Below are 17,252 nucleotides of genomic sequence, written 5' to 3' on the forward strand. Positions count from 1 at the left end.
TGCACCATCATTCCTTTTTCTATCTCCTCCCTCCCTGTTTAATGGAAACTGTCTTTAAGTCCTCTTCAACCCCAGTCTTCGCCTCCTTTCCCTCTGATTAATGTGTCCCTCGCTTCTCTTGTTTCTGTAATTCCTCTCCTACCATCCTCTTAAATTGATCCTCCTTTGATGAGCCAACTGATTGCAGAGGTTTACTTTCCAGCCTCTGTCATTTAGGAGTTCTGTGGCAGCGTGAGGTAGATAGTGTGAGTGTGTTTTACATGGGAATCAGTGATTGAATGAGCCCACTGCACACCAACGGGCAGTAATCCCATGTGTTACAGACTGCTACTGACATGGACCGCTTAACCTCCAAACTCCCTGTTCCATCTTCCTCTCCCCATATTTATTTACTCACCTCTCTATCCGTCCCCATGATTGGTAAGACTGCAGATAAAGCTAAGGGATGAATGAGATGAGATGAATGTGTCTCTGGGGAACAAACCGGGATAACGGTGTGAGGAGATTCAAGCCAAATTGATCCGATCATAAAGATAATTTTTGCACATGAAGCAGTTGTTAAGTTGCACTTAAAACATTAGTGAAATGTCACAGTAAACTCATCCACTACGCCCACTGTATTTAAAATAAAAGGAACTTATGGAATCACAAAGTGCTGTTGTACCATTACCTCGTGGCAGTGACTAAGTGTTTAGTTCTGCACCTATGAAATATTTAAAAAATGTTGCTGCAGTGTGGTTGATTTAGCATCAGCCTGTGTTAAAAGTAGGGATGCATCAAAATGAAAATTCTTGGGTGAAACCGAGAACCGCAAATGAGGAAACCAAGGCCGAAAACTGAAAACCGAAAACTGAAAACTGAAAACTGAAAACTGAAAACTGAAACACCGAGGGAAATGATTATGCCAATTATTAGTGGGTAGTAGGCCATGCATTTTCTTTTTGTGTTGCACAGGCATTTTCTATGCCATTTATTAGCAGACACTTGAAGCTAGTATGTATAGTAGTTTGAACACACTGGGTTAAAAGTTATTGACAGAAATGTCAAAAATGTTACAACTGTCCCCGGTCTCCCCTACCATTGCATTTATGGCTCTGACTGTGTACTAACCTCACTAAAATCAAGGATCTCATTGAACATATCAGACAACGAGGGTGAATGCCCCTCATCTGGTTCAGAGAGAAGAGTCCTTTTTTCTGCGCTCTGTTCTTCTCCTGCACTGTGCACTTCTCCGTCTCCAAGCTGGTTCTCTGCATCCATCGCGACCTGGATCATTTCTCATGCGCGCTGCTTTATTTCCACATCCAAGTAATGATCTTTATAACACGGATCAAGTACAGTCGCGATGAAGTGCAGAGGATCTGAATAGATCTCAGTGAAACGTGTGCTGACAGACTCTAAGAGTGTGCTTTTCATTGTTTTCACTCCGTGGTCCGTCTCAACCTCTTTGTTTAGAAGACGCTTTAGTGCTGCAATTAAAGGAAGAACGGATGCATGTTTGCCCTTATCCAGACAACCGTGTACTGGCCGCGGTTTTGGCTTGTGTCATCACAACATTCTGTTTCAGCCGTGTTGTTTCGGTTATAAAAGTGTTTTTGGCCGAAAACCGAAAATGCATTTTTGGGCCATTTTGGACCGAACATTTTCGGTGGCCGAATTTTAGGTGCATCCTTAGTTTAAAGTATGATGCAAAAAACTAACATTCAAATATCCTGGGAATCATGCATGAAGACTGGAAGTAATGGAGAAAGTAAAGGACCATTGCTGTGTGTTGTGTTTGAAAATACATCCTGGGAGTACTGGCTAAGATAAATGAGTTACCGAGCAGTGAAGAAAAAAGAAAGGATCTAGAGTCCAGCAGTCCCAGCCGCCAGGGACGCTTTAAAACAATCAATGTCATTCTCTAAAAGGAATAATCCACCCCTGTCCTCCTCATTCAACTAAGCAATTTTATCTTGTCTTCAACACGAGCATCAGCATGAATAATAACTGACTCGGACTGTTACAATGAATAGCATGAGCGCCTTTAGTGAGGGCACAGGGTGGATGGTGATTTGCTGAAGGAAGAAAATCAAGCTGCGGTGACACGTAGTGTGGCTAACAGGGCACTCAGTCACACAGGTAAAGTAATATAGAGAGCATTACAGGGGTCAGGGACAATCATGAGAAATCGTGTTACGGTGGTCTCAGCATATTAAATCCAACAGTCTCCCTGTTAGCAGTGGGATGGATTTCCAACTCCTCCTTAATATGAAATCGGGAGGTTTTTTAATATTAATTACATTTCACAAGCTACGCCCTGCATTATATATTATTGTACAGAAGGACAGGGCTTTCTGATATTACATTATAAGGTTGTCTGCATGGTTTACATCAACCTTACTTAATGAAACCGAGAGAAGTACTTTAGTTTCATATTCTGACCAAACCGAACTCATCTAACATAATCACACTAATAACTTCCATCTATGTCAGATAATAGATGACATTAACTCCTGACTTCAACTAGAACATAGAGATGAACACCAAGAGAGCGTTTCTGAAACCTCAGGACTGGGACAGGAAGTGATGGACTTTCAAACATTTTTATATGATTGAATGAAAAGACTCTTTTTTTTCAGTGTGTAAATGTTCTGCCACACTGTCAAAGAGAAGGGTAACTGCCAGTAAGAATCTATTCAAAAAACGAAACAACTGAGAAAAGAAAGATCTTTGATAAAGAAAGGTGAAGGAAAGACTTTTGATATTTCAAGACAGCAGAGATCCAATAACACTGGGTAATAAAGCCAGAGACAGACGGAACGACTTTACATAAAGACACCTCAACACAAGCCTGAGAATCCAAAATAACTGAGATGAATTCAAAACAATGCACCAAAGGCAAAACCAGAGACAATATGTGAAAAACAGAGAAACTGAAGTTCGGTCAAGGTTGAGGAAAGGACGGTTTATCAACCAGCTACTGTAAAGCTCAAGAGAAACAAAGGTTAATTGATGCAATGTCCTTTACTTTTATAGTGCAAACACAGAGTCTGTATTGGAAAGGGGAAGCTGATAAACGGTGATACATGCTGACCAAGCTTAAAGCATTTCAGACTGTCCGTTATGCATTATCCAGGGTTCCCACTCTTTTCCAGAGATCATTTTCCAGGACATTTCCAGAACATTTTCATTGATGATCAAGCTGGGATGACAGTCTAAATGTAGTTCCTAAATAGTCTTATATGTTGTACCTTTTCTCAAAAAATATAAAATGAGCTAAAAAAAACAAAAGAACCGGCAAAGGAATCAGGAAGCTGCCTTACTGAAATAATTAAATAATAATAATGGTCAGAGGATCAGTGCATTAATGACCTAAATAGAACTGAATGACAAAAATGGCCACAAATGTTTCTCAACTCAACTCAAACTCAAAATGTACCTGCTTAATCATGATATTCATCCTGCTAAGTGGTTGATATAAAACAAAGCAAATGTCACGTTTTTTTATTAGAGTTACCGTAAACTCTGAAAAAATCGCACCGGTGTAAAGACGCACTCTGTATTTGAAGATCTCTCAGAGATTTAAAAATTTGTAAACTGTCTTCCTGCATGGCGATGTCTATTATGATCAGCGATGTCTACAACGTGGAGTTTCTGTGCAGCTTTGCGCTCTTTTTGTTCTGTTTGTTTTCACTAGCGGGATTTGGACTCCTACTAGCTAGAGCAGGGGTTCTCAAACTTTTTGGAGCCAGGGACCCCTTAACGGTGAGAAAATTGTCCAAGGCCCCCTCATAATTGTAACACAGATTAACAGATTAGTGATGTGTCATGATCAACAGCTGCGGCTCTGAGAGCCGGCTCGCATCAGAGAGAGAGCCGGCTCCTAGTTCTACCCTTTCGCTATTTAGCTCTCACAGTGTTCAGCCCCAGCTCTGCTCACAGCAGAACTTTGTTTTGATTGGTCAGCATTTTCAATGCCATGTGGCCAATCACATGTGAGGATATAGTATACAGGTGATGGAGGTGAGGCTGTGTATTGTGGCTACATCTGTTCCTTCAGAGAGAGTCTTCTTGAAGACCGGGCAAATACTCACTGAGAGGAGAAATCGGATCAGCCCATCCAAGCTGAGGCATCGGATTTTTCTCAATGCCAACCTGAGGACATTAATAATGTTTGCTCCAGTTTGGTTCTGTTTGCATTAGTTTGGTTCTGGTTCTGGTTCTGGTTCTGTTTGCTTGAGTTGGTTCTGGTTCTGTTTTCTTGAGTTCGGTTCTGGTTCTGTTTGCTTGAGTTCGGGTCTGGTTCGGGTCGGGTTCGGTTCTGGTAGGGTTTGGTTCTGGTTCTGTTTGCTTGAGTTCGGTTCTGGTTCGGTTCTGCTACGGTTCTGTTCTGGTACGGTTCTGGTACGGTACGGTTCGGTTCTGGTTCGGTTCTGGTTCGGTTCTGGTTCGGTTCTGGTTCGGTTCTGCTACGGTTCTGTTCTGGTACGGTTCTGGTACGGTTCGGTTCGGTTCTGGTTCGGTTCGGTTCTGGTTTGGGTCTGGTTCGGGTCTGGTTCGGGTCGGGTTCGGTTCTGGTTGGGTTTGCTCAAGTTTGGTTCTGGTTCTGTTTGCTTGAGTTCGGTTCTGGTTGGGTTCTGGCTTGGTTCTGGTAAGGTTTGGTTCTGGTTCTGGTTCGGTTCTGGTACGGTTCGGTTTTCGTTGGGTTCTGGTTGGGTTCTGGTTGGGTTCTGGTTTGGTTCTGGTACGTTTTTTTGTTCGGGTCTGGTTCTGTTCTGGTTGGGTTTGCTTGAGTTTGGTTCTGGTTCTGTTTGCTTAAGTTTAGTTCTGGTTCTAACCCTAACCCTAATCGTAATCATAACCCTAACCTTAACCCTAAACCTAACCCTAATCCTAACCAAAACCCTAACCCTAACCCTAACCCTAATCCTAACCACAACCCTAACCCTAATTCTAACCCTAATCCTAACCCTAACCCTAATCCTAACCCTAATCCTAACCAAAACCCTAACCCTAACCCTAACCCTAACCCTAACCCTAACCCTAACCCTAATCCTAACCCTAACCCTAATCCTAACCCTAATCCTAACCCTAACCAAAACCTTAACCCTAACCCTAATCCTAACCCTAACCAAAACCCTAACCCTAACCCTAATCCTAACCCTAATCCTAACCCTAACCAAAACCCTAACCCTAACCCTAATCCTAACCCTAACCCTAATCACAACCCTAACCCTAACCCTAACCCCTAACCCTAACTCTAATCCCAACCCTAACCCTAATAACAACCCTAACCCTAATCCTAACCCTAATCACAACCCTAACCCTAATCGTAATCATAACCCTAACCTTAACCCTAATCCTAACCCTAATCCTAACCCTAAACCTAACCCTAATCACAACCCTAACCCTAACCCTAATCGTAATCATAACCCTAACCTTAACCCTAATCCTAACCCTAATCACAACCCTAACCCTAACCCCTAACCCTAACTCTAATCCCAACCCTAACCCTAATAACAACCCTAACCCTAATCCTAACCCTAATCACAACCCTAACCCTAATCGTAATCATAACCCTAACCTTAACCCTAATCCTAACCCTAATCCTAACCCTAAACCTAACCCTAATCACAACCCTAATCACAACCCTAACCCTAACCCTAATCGTAATCATAACCCTAACCTTAACCCTAATCCTAACCCTAACCATAACCCTAACCCTAACCCTAATCGTAATCATAACCCTAACCTTAACCCTAATCCTAACCCTAACCATAATCCTAACCCTAATCCTAACCCTAATCCTAACCCTAACCAAAACCCTAACCCTAACCCTAATCCTAACCCTAACCAAAACCCTAACCCTAATCCTAACCCTAATCCTAACCCTAACCAAAACCCTAACCCTAATCCTAACCCTAACCCTAATCACAACCCTAACCCTAACCCCTAACCCTAACTCTAATCCCAACCCTAACCCTAATAACAACCCTAACCCTAATCCTAACCCTAATCACAACCCTAACCCTAACCCTAATCGTAATCATAACCCTAACCTTAACCCTAATCCTAACCCTAATCCTAACCCTAAACCTAACCCTAATCACAACCCTAATCACAACCCTAACCCTAATCGTAATCATAACCCTAACCTTAACCCTAATCCTAACCCTAACCATAACCCTAACCCTAATCCTAACCCTAATCACAACCCTAACCCTAACCGTAATCATAACCCTAAACCTAACCCTAATCCTAACCCTAACCCTAATCACAACTCTAACCCTAATCCCAATCCTAACACTTATCCTAACCCTTACCCTAATCATAACCCTAATCCGAACCCTAACTCTGATCCCAACCCTAACCCTAATAACCCTAACCCTAATCCTAACCCTAATCACAACCCTAACCCTAACCCTAATCCTAACACTAACCCTAATCCTAACTCTAACCACAACCCTAACCCTAATCATAACCAAAACCCTAACCCTAACCCTAACCATAATCATAACCCTAACCATAACCCGAATCCTAACCCTAATCACAACCCTAACCCTTATCCCAATCCTAACACTTATCCTAACCCTAACCCTAATCATAACCCTAATCCTAACCCTAATCACAACCCTTACCCTAATCATAACCCTAATCCTAACACTCATCCTTACCCTAACCCTAATAACAACCCTAACCCTCACCCTCACCCTAACCCTAACCCTAATCACAACCCTAACCCCTAACCCTTACCCTAATCCTAACCCTAACTCTAATCCCAACCCTAACCCTAATCACAACCCTAACCCTAACCCCTAACCCTAACCCTAACCCTTAACCTAACCCTAACCCTAATCCTAACCCTAATCCTAACCTCATTAGCTTTTTCCTGGGGGTTCTCCTGATTCCAAGGGCATCTCCCTCCCCCTCCCAATTTGTGGTTTCGACCTCAGTGATTTTTAGTGTCTTACAACCTTATTATAAAAAATCCATATGCTAGGACACATATGGTTTGTATTTTTGTTCTAAGTTGCCAGGTAGTCTATGAATTATGATACACTTTCCACAACTACATAAAACTGGAACGCCTCTTACCCCGCGACCTGGCAGTCCATAATTTGATTCACAGGTGTATGCATGGCTGCACTCTGTGCAAGCAGGAAGTGGAAGTAGGAGAAAGAAGCAAGCAAGCGAAAAATCAATGTCAGGAGAGGACAGCAATCCACAGAATAAAACAAAGTTAGCCAGCAAATTTAAGCAGCGCTGGCTACTCTCAGCAGAGTGTGCACGGCAGATTTTAATGTATGAGTTTTATTGACCTACTTGATTGAGGCAATCTGTCAACCCCCCCCCCCCACCCTCCCAGATTTTGAAACCCAAATGTTGGCAGGTATGCATGAGGTGTTAGCACAACAAAAGGGTTTCATAACTCCCCTAAAGGTTCTGCAGAAGGGCAAGTACATCAGAATATACATTAAAAAAAGACTCCTGTATGTTGACATTGTGTAAGTGACTACCTCTCATGTGCAGGCTCAGCTTCATGAGAGCCATCACATGCAAATGGCCACATTGACAGCCATCACTGAGATTAACTGGAAATAAAAAGCTGCCCCTCATGTACTACTTTTACTGCCAATCAAACTCTGAGCTCCACTATTAAGCTGTTCTCTTTTCAACACATGCATGATGGCCACTTTGCCAGAGGGCCCCCTGCTGTTGTGAAGGACGGTGGAAAAAATGCAAGGGACCATTTCTGTTGACGGGTTTCTCTAAAACAGGAAGTCCTGAAATACTGTAATAAGCTTCACATCAATCCAGAAGACTTCATACTCTGCCAGAGACTAGCTCCTTGGGCAGCAGCTGCAGAAAACAGTTGAGTAGGCGACAATCTGTGTGTTCTCTGTAAAAATGGAGGAAAATTTGCGAAGCTAGATTTGATGTTGTTTCTCAGTTCACATCTAAAATCGTCTGCAGCACTTCTTCCAGTCCATCTGTGGACAAGAGTCTGATTACTGATGAAAGCAAACAGCTGACTGTATGAAACATTTGGAGTAGTCAGAGAAACAAGCCTCAGGACCAATTTATTCATGCTGAGATATTAATTTCCATCCAGACAGCATCAAACTTCACTTCCGTCAAACTGGAAAAAACAGAATTTGGTTTTGTAAAGTGCCACGGCTCAAAGACGAGACAGGGATACAGAAATAATACCATCTCTAAAGGCTGTGAGTGTAAGTTCAGGGAACAAACAACACTCTCTGATGGTATTTTATTTCAGAGAGATTTCAGAGCCTCTTCCTTCAACTTAAATCAGAAATAACGAGCCCTCTACAATCAATGAATACCACTGATGGAGCAGAGCACCGCTTACTTCAGGTCCAAATACACATCAGGCAGCCTGCCAGTCTCTGCCTTGCCAGCAAATATCTGTTAAGACACTGATTCTCATCCTGCTCACTGGATATTCAATTTGTAAACTGTTCATCCTCAATCTGAGGGTGAGAAAGAAATGATTTATAATCACCCTTTTCCACAGTTTTTAAGATACTTTACTTCTTCCATCTCTAACAAATAAACCTTCAGATTAGCTCTGTGTGTTGCTGTTTATAGGGGCAGCCAGCTGAGGCAATAAGATCAAGCCAACTTAAGGCCTGTCAATCACTCTGAAAGATAGAGCCAGGTTGAGGAAGACTTGACACGTACCCCACTGTCCCTATCATGTCCAGGGGATGTGTGAAAGTCTCCAGATAATGGCTTGATTGCTTTGGAGCATGGAGGGAAGAAGTAAGCTATTTTAAGAAGAATACTTCTTTCACATCAATTACATCACAGAAAGGACTCTAGAACCGAACACCCCCCACCTGATCGGTGAAGTGCTGTCAGGGGAGACCACTGAACCGAGGCTCTAATTTATACTTTTGGTATTAGCTGGGACTCCAGTGTGACAGTGCAAAGCAAAGTGGAGCTGCTCCATTTGTTCTCTGTTACTTGGACACATGCTGGGACAAGTTGGCGGGTGAAGCGAGGTGGAGAGAAGCTCATGTTTGAGTCATAACCTTGTTTCTTTTAAATATCGCAGAAACAACACCTGTTGATTGTGAGATTCAAACATGGTCTGCTGCTGTAATTGGGTTCCTCCTCTATGTTCAGATAGCAGACATACACATGTGTAGTTATACAGTGAAAAGGGGAGAGAAAAGGTGACATGACTAAAGTGTGAATGGGAAGGCGAGATAAGACTCAGGAGTCAGAGTTATCCATCTGAGGAGGACAGTGTGACAGCATCAGCTCCACCCTGCACACATGAAGCTTAAAGCTGGTCATCCATGGCTGAGTTTCTGCTTCCTTCATATATAAAGCTCCATTTTATGAACATTTTCAATGTATGGGCTGTCTTCTGAGGCCAAGATTAAACCCAGACACCAATTCTGCTTTATCGTGTTCTATCTGTAAAGGGTATAGAAATGATAAAGGACAAAGAAAAGGCATAATGTCAAACGTATAGTGTCACTGAGATGAGTAGCATGCAGCACATGAGAGCTTTTATGAACTGAAATGACACAAAACAAGAGGATAACATGCCTAGATCACCGCTCCATGTGTCTGTAATCAAAATGTTATCAGGCAGTGACACATCTGTGACAGGTTTCCACAGCTGGTTCTGTAACCACAGATAAGTTTACATGTGAAAATGTTCTGAGTTACTGTGGATGTGAGGCTGTTTGTATCCACTGACACCTTGCCTTCTTCTTTAGCCCTAGCACTTGACTTAAAATAAATTGATACCTGGCTACGCTGTCCCTCAGTGTCTTCTGTCTCATATGTACATAATTCAATTTGCCTGATTACTTTCTGTAATTATTTTCAGCGGCTGTGTTCTTGTTGTGACAGAAACACCATCTCTCACTGCTACAACCATAAAAAAACATCAACGCTTAATATAACCGTGTTCCCCTCTATAATGTGTCATCTCCCTGTACCAGATCTTTGCTTTGATACACATCACAGTACCTCTTAAATTACCAATTCATATTCAGTGCACTGCCAAATTCTCACAGCTGTTACATCCTTCATGGTCTGAATCGAAATGATGACCATGATGTGGTATCAAGCTAGATTATGATGGGGCATGGACTGGGTTTTAAACGGTAAATCTTGCTGGGTTGAATAATGTTTCAGCAATAGAGAGGCTTTCATGGTTTCTCTCCTTCAACCTGTTTGAGTAGCAGTGAATCTGGCACCCTGCCACAAAGTGTCTTCAAGCCTCTGAGTAGATTTCTAGATACATTCCTATTCAAAAATGTTGAACATGTCAACCAATACTGCATTATGAAACATGTCAACATTTGAGCAGACGGTGTTCAGAAACACCATTTCAGGGGGATCACACATATCAGTCATACCAGTATGACAAGCTGCAAATAAGGTCTGCAGTACTAATCACACACAACAAACTGTGATGCACATGTGTTTTGAAATCTTCTATCAGAAACAGCAGTACCTTTGTCATCAAGAGAAAAGAAGGAGCTCTTCTAGTCTTGCCGCTAGTAGGGATGTACATTTTAAGTATTTTCCGTGATCGACTTTTGGAAATGTTAACGATCAATTACCGATTAATCAATAAAAAAACATGATTATTCCTATGTCAAAAACAAGGCCAAATACGTTTTCCCCCCATAAATTATATTTTCCACAGCAACAAAATGCATATAACTGACCGTATTGAACACGGGTAACATGTTTAACACTGATTATCAACGATCAGGCTCATAAAACTTTTCTCCATGGACATAATCTTATAAAGTGAAGGCTCATAATACTAACAGAAAAGTACTTCAGACTCACAGTGTCTACTTTTCTGCTTACTCGTTCTTTCGTTGAAAAATCATCGTGTGTTGGTCAGGTGTCAGCAGGGAGTGCAACCGTGTCATAATCAGTCCAGCTGCAGAAAAGCCCAGACGGCTCTGATGTTGCTGGTCTACAAACATAGCGTACCAGCAATTCCCACCAGTCTGTTGGCTTTGAATCCAAAGGTTGGGAAATGTCCTGTTTAAAGTTGTCAACCTTTGTGTCTGTGTCGTTGTTGGTAGCAGTTGCATATTGATCCTCTTTAAAAAGCGCACGTGGAGACCTGACGCACAGCCGCAGCCGCCAGCTGAGCGTCTCCACTGTGTGCAACACCTTTAACAGCTGATTCACATCAAAACATGCTTTAAACTTAAAACACCTCCCTGATAGATGAGTGTAATATGAGACCACATGATGTTTGTTCCACGTAACGGAAAATTGAAAACAAAATGCGTGTTTCGAGTAATTGATTAATTGTGTACATCCCTAGCTGCTGGCTACTCATTCTGCATCTGACGCATTCATCTCTGAAAGAACACAGCAAATGACAACTTGGGTTCAAACCACGAAACTTTCAGAGTGTTAATAAAGTTAGAACTCTGCGTCATTCGTTTGTTTTAGGTTAGTGAATGTGCATGTAGCAGAGGCACAGAGGAATCTTACCGAAAGTCGCTGGTGGTCGACCACCACAGGAGGACGGGGAGGGACTGGTTGCGGCTGCTCCTCTGAACTCTCTGCAGACCCCATCAGCTGCTCTGACAGGCTCCTGCTGCGTTTCCTGGCATTGGAACCCCCTAATGAATAAACACATGGATCATTCATGGGAGAGAGTTAATCATGGTTTTTGAAACAGAAAGCAGTGCAACAGCGATCACTAACAACCTGGTATGAAATGGTGAGTAAATTAAAAATTATGTTTTTGTCATGAACCACGGAAAATAAATAAATAACTGCTACAGTCACATTAATGTGATTCTGCAGCATGTGAAGAGCATCTATTTGAAGCGACTGAGGGCACACATTTTCACATCTGGCCTCTTCTGTCCATTTATATCAGTGCTGAAGAGGCGCTTTGATGAAAACAAAAAGGCCCAGCTCAGGTTGTAATGAAGGTGGGGACAATGCAGTTGACTTGTGTGCTTTTTGCAGAGCTCCAGTTTGTGTCATCACCCTCTAATGGCTCCTCCACACTGCATTAGCACCATTACCTCAGCTTTCAAATGTATTGGCTTATTTCTGTCTCAAACCTTATGGAAGAGTATTTCAGTGTCAGTATAAGAAGGTTGAGGAGTGTCTACAATAGCTGAACCTCATTACAGGAGTTTCTTTAAACTCTCTAAATTGCCATTAAAAACCTTCTTTGTATTCTGCATCAGTGATGTTCCAATACTCAGGCACTCTGTTTTAAAAGCTCAACAGACTGTAAATCAGAAGAGCTGGATGATAATCAAACACTGGATTCTCTTCTTAATTAAAAGGTGGGCGAAGCACTGACTGGATGTCTAAAACTTGAGTACATTTTGTTAACATGCTTAATTGCTTATCAAGTACAAAGATCGAATGATTAGCAAGTAAAATGAAGAGACCAAAGTGAGTGGGTGAGAACTCGCACCTGTCTCTTCTTGCTCCCCTGAGATGTAGTTTAAACTCAGAACACTAGCTATTCAAAAACAACCGAAACACCAAGCTCATTCATAGCTTGTTATAATATCTGCTGCAGTGATGGATGTACTCATTATTTACCCTGTGACCCAAAACTAATGAGTGACAAAACTGAAAGGAACCATGAATCCAGCACTTAGTATGTAAGGTTACTTTCACACCAAGGTCAAATGTTTTATATGAAGAAAGAAAAACCTCTGCTCTTAACTGAGTGACTAAAGATGCATCCAGCTTCATACCTTCTTGATCTTGGTCTTCCTCAAGATTTTCTGTCCCTCCATCCTCGGAAGGGTGCTCCTGAGTTGGTACGCTCTCACTTCTGTCTTTGTGCTCTTCCTGATCTGGATTATGACAGTCCTCAGCCGTGCTTTGAGGAGTCCTTTTGTCAGCTTCACTGCTCTTATCGAGGCTCTGTGAGTCAAGGCTGTCCATTGAATCGTTCCCATTCACACAATCCACGTGTGATTCCAGGAGATCATCTGTGTGCTTAGGCTGGGCCTCAGCATCTGAGGACTTGGTTGTTTCAGTCAAAGGCTGGATGTCAGCCTGCTTGGGCTGAATATCCTCCTCTGCTTCAGGCTGAGAACTATCTCCTGGACTCTGCAGCTCGGTGTGTTTCTCTGTTTCCTCACACTCTGCCTCTTTGGCTGTGGGCTTCTCTTCCATAAGGACGGGCTCTTCTGTAGCTTCACTGGCTTCTGAAGTAACAGTAACAGGGGGCTCATTGGAGCTCTCCTCCTCCGTGGAGGGAAGGTGGGGGTGGTGGCCGTTGGGCTGGGGACCTGTGGTATCACAGGAGGATTCCTCATCCTGCGTCAAACACGAGTCACTGGGCCCAGTGGCTTCCACTTCTGGCTCAGGCTCGTCCTCCTCTTCCTCTTCTGTCCCTTTCTTATAGATCTTCTTCTTGCGAATTATGCCCCGCCCCCAAGATGGCCGACGGCGAAACTTCCGTTTGATATGATCTGAAGTGGAGAGAGGAAAGACAGAGAGTAGAATATGAGGACGAGAAATGAATTCAACAAGCATGTTCAAGTTTAGCCTTTTTTTTTATTATTATTATTTTGAGGCTTTTTGCCTTTATCGACAGGACAGCTGAAGAGAGACAGGACATGTGGGGAGTAGAGAGTAGGGGAAGACATGCAGCAAATGGTCGACCAGCTGGGAGTCGAACTGGCGACCTCTGCGACGAGGACGGTAGCCTCTGTGTGTGGGGCGCTTAGACCGCTAGGCCACCAGCACCCCAAGTTTAGCCTATCTTTAACTGAAGCTTTCAATCCAATGGTGATAGACTCAGGGATTAAACTCCCTGACGACCAAAAAGAACATTAACATCCTTCCCATGACTCTCAAAGACAAAATGAGTTAAATTTGGGCTACATCCAACCCCAACTAACTAAACTATTGCTGATATCACTTACCTATCACCAATATCAAACGGATTTATGGTACTTGGAAAAAAAATTGTTTTTAACTTGTACTCAAACTAACCGTCAGTATTAGTAGGCAGACCCTAAATTACTTAGTTTGAAAGGTTATATTTATTTGAGTGTCCAGAGGATTTAAAGGCAGTGGAATGACCAGGATTTCATATTTGGCAGCCCAGCTACATCATAGATGTTCAACTCTAAAGTCAATATTTGGTGCTCAGAGTTTTAAGGTGGAAGGAAAAACGAGTGTTGAGAAATGCTGTGAAATTTCAAGGCATTTGCCTTTATTTACTGCTTTTCCCCAAACAGACACCAGATATAAACAAGAGCAACACAAATCAGAGAGAGGAGCAGAGACAGGAAGACGGGGTGGAAATGAAGACACAAGGTGAAAAACCAACCAAGGTTCCTCAAGGTTTGTTGTCAGAACCTGACGATGAGTGGCATTACCATGACCTGACAGTGAGCACATCTGAGCCCAAAAGAAGCTTTAGGGTCTTGCCTTCCCATTTGAAAAGCATCTGTTGAGTCACAGACAGCTTTTGACACTGACTATTTCAGAGCACTTCTGGATACTAAAATTATTCCTTTCATAGAATAACTTAACTTCAAATGAAAAAGAAAAAGAAAAATGACCTGAAAGAGTCCCACATGGGTTTTTAAGTGTGGAATTCATCTTAGATATGGATAGGGACATTATATCAAAATGGTCTAATCTAAAAAGTATTCCAGCTTGAATTCTATCAGGGGGCACTATAGCAATCTACTGTCAGAGTGAGATCTTATGCAGAATCAATAAAATATGTCAGCTAACTCCCTTTATGCTTTGAGTAGAGCCTTTGCCTGAATACCACGGAAAGTCTCAGCTGTACAATCTGTATCTGCAGCACAATCCTCCTCTCTGCTCTGAATATTTTAAAACCTTGGCTCATGTTTGCTCCAATGCATAAGATATAATGATGTTCATTGGGAATACACTTGAGAGAGTAAAAAAGAATCCTCATGTAAACTACTTTTTCACAACAGAGAGGGACCAGCAAAAAAACAATACACTAACTGAAATCTCACACTGCTTGCATTAAAACACAAGCGGCAACCTCCGGTCTTAATCTATGAAGCCAATGCGGAAGTGTTATAAACTGCAATTCATCGAGAATCTGCTTGAGGCTGGATGCAGAAACACCAGAAACCATATAGACACCAATTCAAAAAAGACGATCTTTGCAGCATTAATAAACATGTTTACAGCCTGGTTCAAAAAACGGCTTGGCTCTACGGAGCTAATTCATCTATCCACACACACTGTAGGGGGGGGATTTTTTTCTAAAGTGACTGTTCAGCAGATAATAAGATTGCGAGTTTTTGCCCAAATAAGGACATGACTGACCTGACAGGAACACATAGCTGTTGGCTAGGAGGCTCAAACCCTGCCTCTTTACGTCACCCTATGTCTCGTTGAGTTCTGCATTATCAATATGGGTGCCGCCGTCAAGCCGGCTGCCAGCTTCAAAACAGCGCTCAGGAACAGATGGGTGACGTCACGGATACTAAGTCCATTATTTATACAGTCTATTGTTAAAACACAAGAAAAGTGGGGAAAATAATAATCCAGGTCAAGTTAATGGGCTCACGACTCTCTTTAGATTTAGTATTTGCAAGAGACCCTTTTAGTGGCCAGGGATGCACACCAGACAACCATGGGGCATAGAGATCACTTGGTGCCAGCTAATACTGCATGAACTATGTAGAAAACAGTAACAAACATGTGAATATGCAGTGGTTGCTGTGGTGGTTACACACTATAATGTCCAATCTACAAACTAAGAGATATTTTCAAAAAAGTACTTTATCTGAAAACACCTAATACACTACAATGAACACAGCCAGGACATCAACACATCCAACATCTTGCTTGCCTTGACTCTAAACCTTGTATTTAAATTACTGCATACTCTCTCAAGATTGGCATTACGTAAATATGGTTCTGGCTTGGTGTTACTAGCTATCTGCACCTGTGTGATACCTACTTAAACTGGGATTTGGTTTATCAACCTACGTCTTGTTAATCCATGATGTGTTTTATTACTGGCTGTATCTGAGAACTGTCTTAACTTTAGCATTTTGTATGTAATGATTATTATCATTGGGTCATCAGATCACAACCTAGACAAAGACAATCACACACAATGCTGAGAAGGGGACAAAAGAAAGGGAATAGTTTGCTAAATATTTAGGCTGCAACTTGGCATAAAATATAGAAACAGCTTTGATAAGTGTGAGAGCTTTTCCAATATGACTGTGGTAATGTACACCTCTGGAGATTGAGGTTCTGACAGTGTAATCCTGATCCATTTTTATTTTGGTTCAGTTAATGTTGGGGCAATCAAGGGAAACGCTGACACACCCCATGCCCACAGCATTATGCAGCATTATGCAATATAATGGTGCCAGCTATTAATTACTCTGACAGGCTCACAAGAGTCACAAGCTCATAAAGATAAAATGTGCTTCGTCTCAGATGGATTCCTATTAAAAGTATGTGAGCACAGTGATATATTATCATCATTACTGACTTATAATTACTGTCTGTTGCGTCTATTCAATGAAAAGGTTTATGTTGGACGGATGACCCGTACAAGTTTTATAAAGGAGGAATATTCAATACTTAAGAATAGTTTACAATTAGTTTTAAAAAAGGAAGGCAGAGAGACGCCTCATCTGGCTGCATGCAAAAGTGGCTAATATTAATAAAGAGGTGCTATAGCAACAAATCCCGGTGTTGCAGAAGGTTATGTACATGACCATAACCAAGTCGGACCCATTAACTTCCTGGCCTCTTGTTTTGTTGCCAGGCAACTGGTGCCAATGTTTTTATCCAAAATGAATAGGCCGAGACCAAACTTTAAAAAAAAGGCCAAAATGAAGACATCATATTAGCCGATGCCCTCCCGAAGCACTCAGACCAGATACACTCTGCACTTAACAGCAACCAACTCAGTGTGGCTCGCTGCCAAAGCCATCTGAAAATAAAGCTTCCATTTAGAAACTGTAAAGCCAATGTCAGCCCACTTTTAAAAATGGGCCTTTGACTTAAGCAGCAAACACCGCTCTTATGAACCGGGGCAAAAACAAAAACAGATTCAACTGAGCCCAGGTTTTTCTTCACAGTCTAATTTAAAAGTGGTTATGTTGTGTGAATCTACAGTATGTGTTTTTATCAGAGTTCAAGTGTAATTAAAAAGAATCTACTTTCCAAGCTAAGATTAATTGTTCAGTATGAATCAATGTTTGCAGGAGTAATGGTTTGGAGAGTCAGCTAAGCTTCCTCAT

The 17,252-nt window shown here is 42.0% G+C and overlaps 1 protein-coding gene across 3 annotated transcripts in view; it reads right to left on the reverse strand.

Annotated features, from left to right (window-relative positions):
- Nucleotides 1-17,252, reverse strand: part of atad2b (ATPase family AAA domain containing 2B) — a 66,910-nt gene that overhangs the window by 8,331 nt on the left and 41,327 nt on the right. For all 3 annotated transcript variants that reach the window (XM_034699329.1, XM_034699330.1, XM_034699328.1), the window contains exons 25-26: nt 12,732-13,457; nt 11,494-11,624 (exon numbers count right to left, since the gene is read on the reverse strand). In XM_034699329.1, the coding sequence (XP_034555220.1) occupies nt 11,494-11,624; nt 12,732-13,457 (857 nt within the window). The remainder of the gene's footprint in view (nt 1-11,493; nt 11,625-12,731; nt 13,458-17,252) is intronic.

The sequence above is a fragment of the Notolabrus celidotus genome, chromosome 13 (assembly GCF_009762535.1).
Source record: "Notolabrus celidotus isolate fNotCel1 chromosome 13, fNotCel1.pri, whole genome shotgun sequence".
Classification (NCBI taxonomy): Eukaryota; Metazoa; Chordata; class Actinopteri; order Labriformes; family Labridae; genus Notolabrus; species Notolabrus celidotus.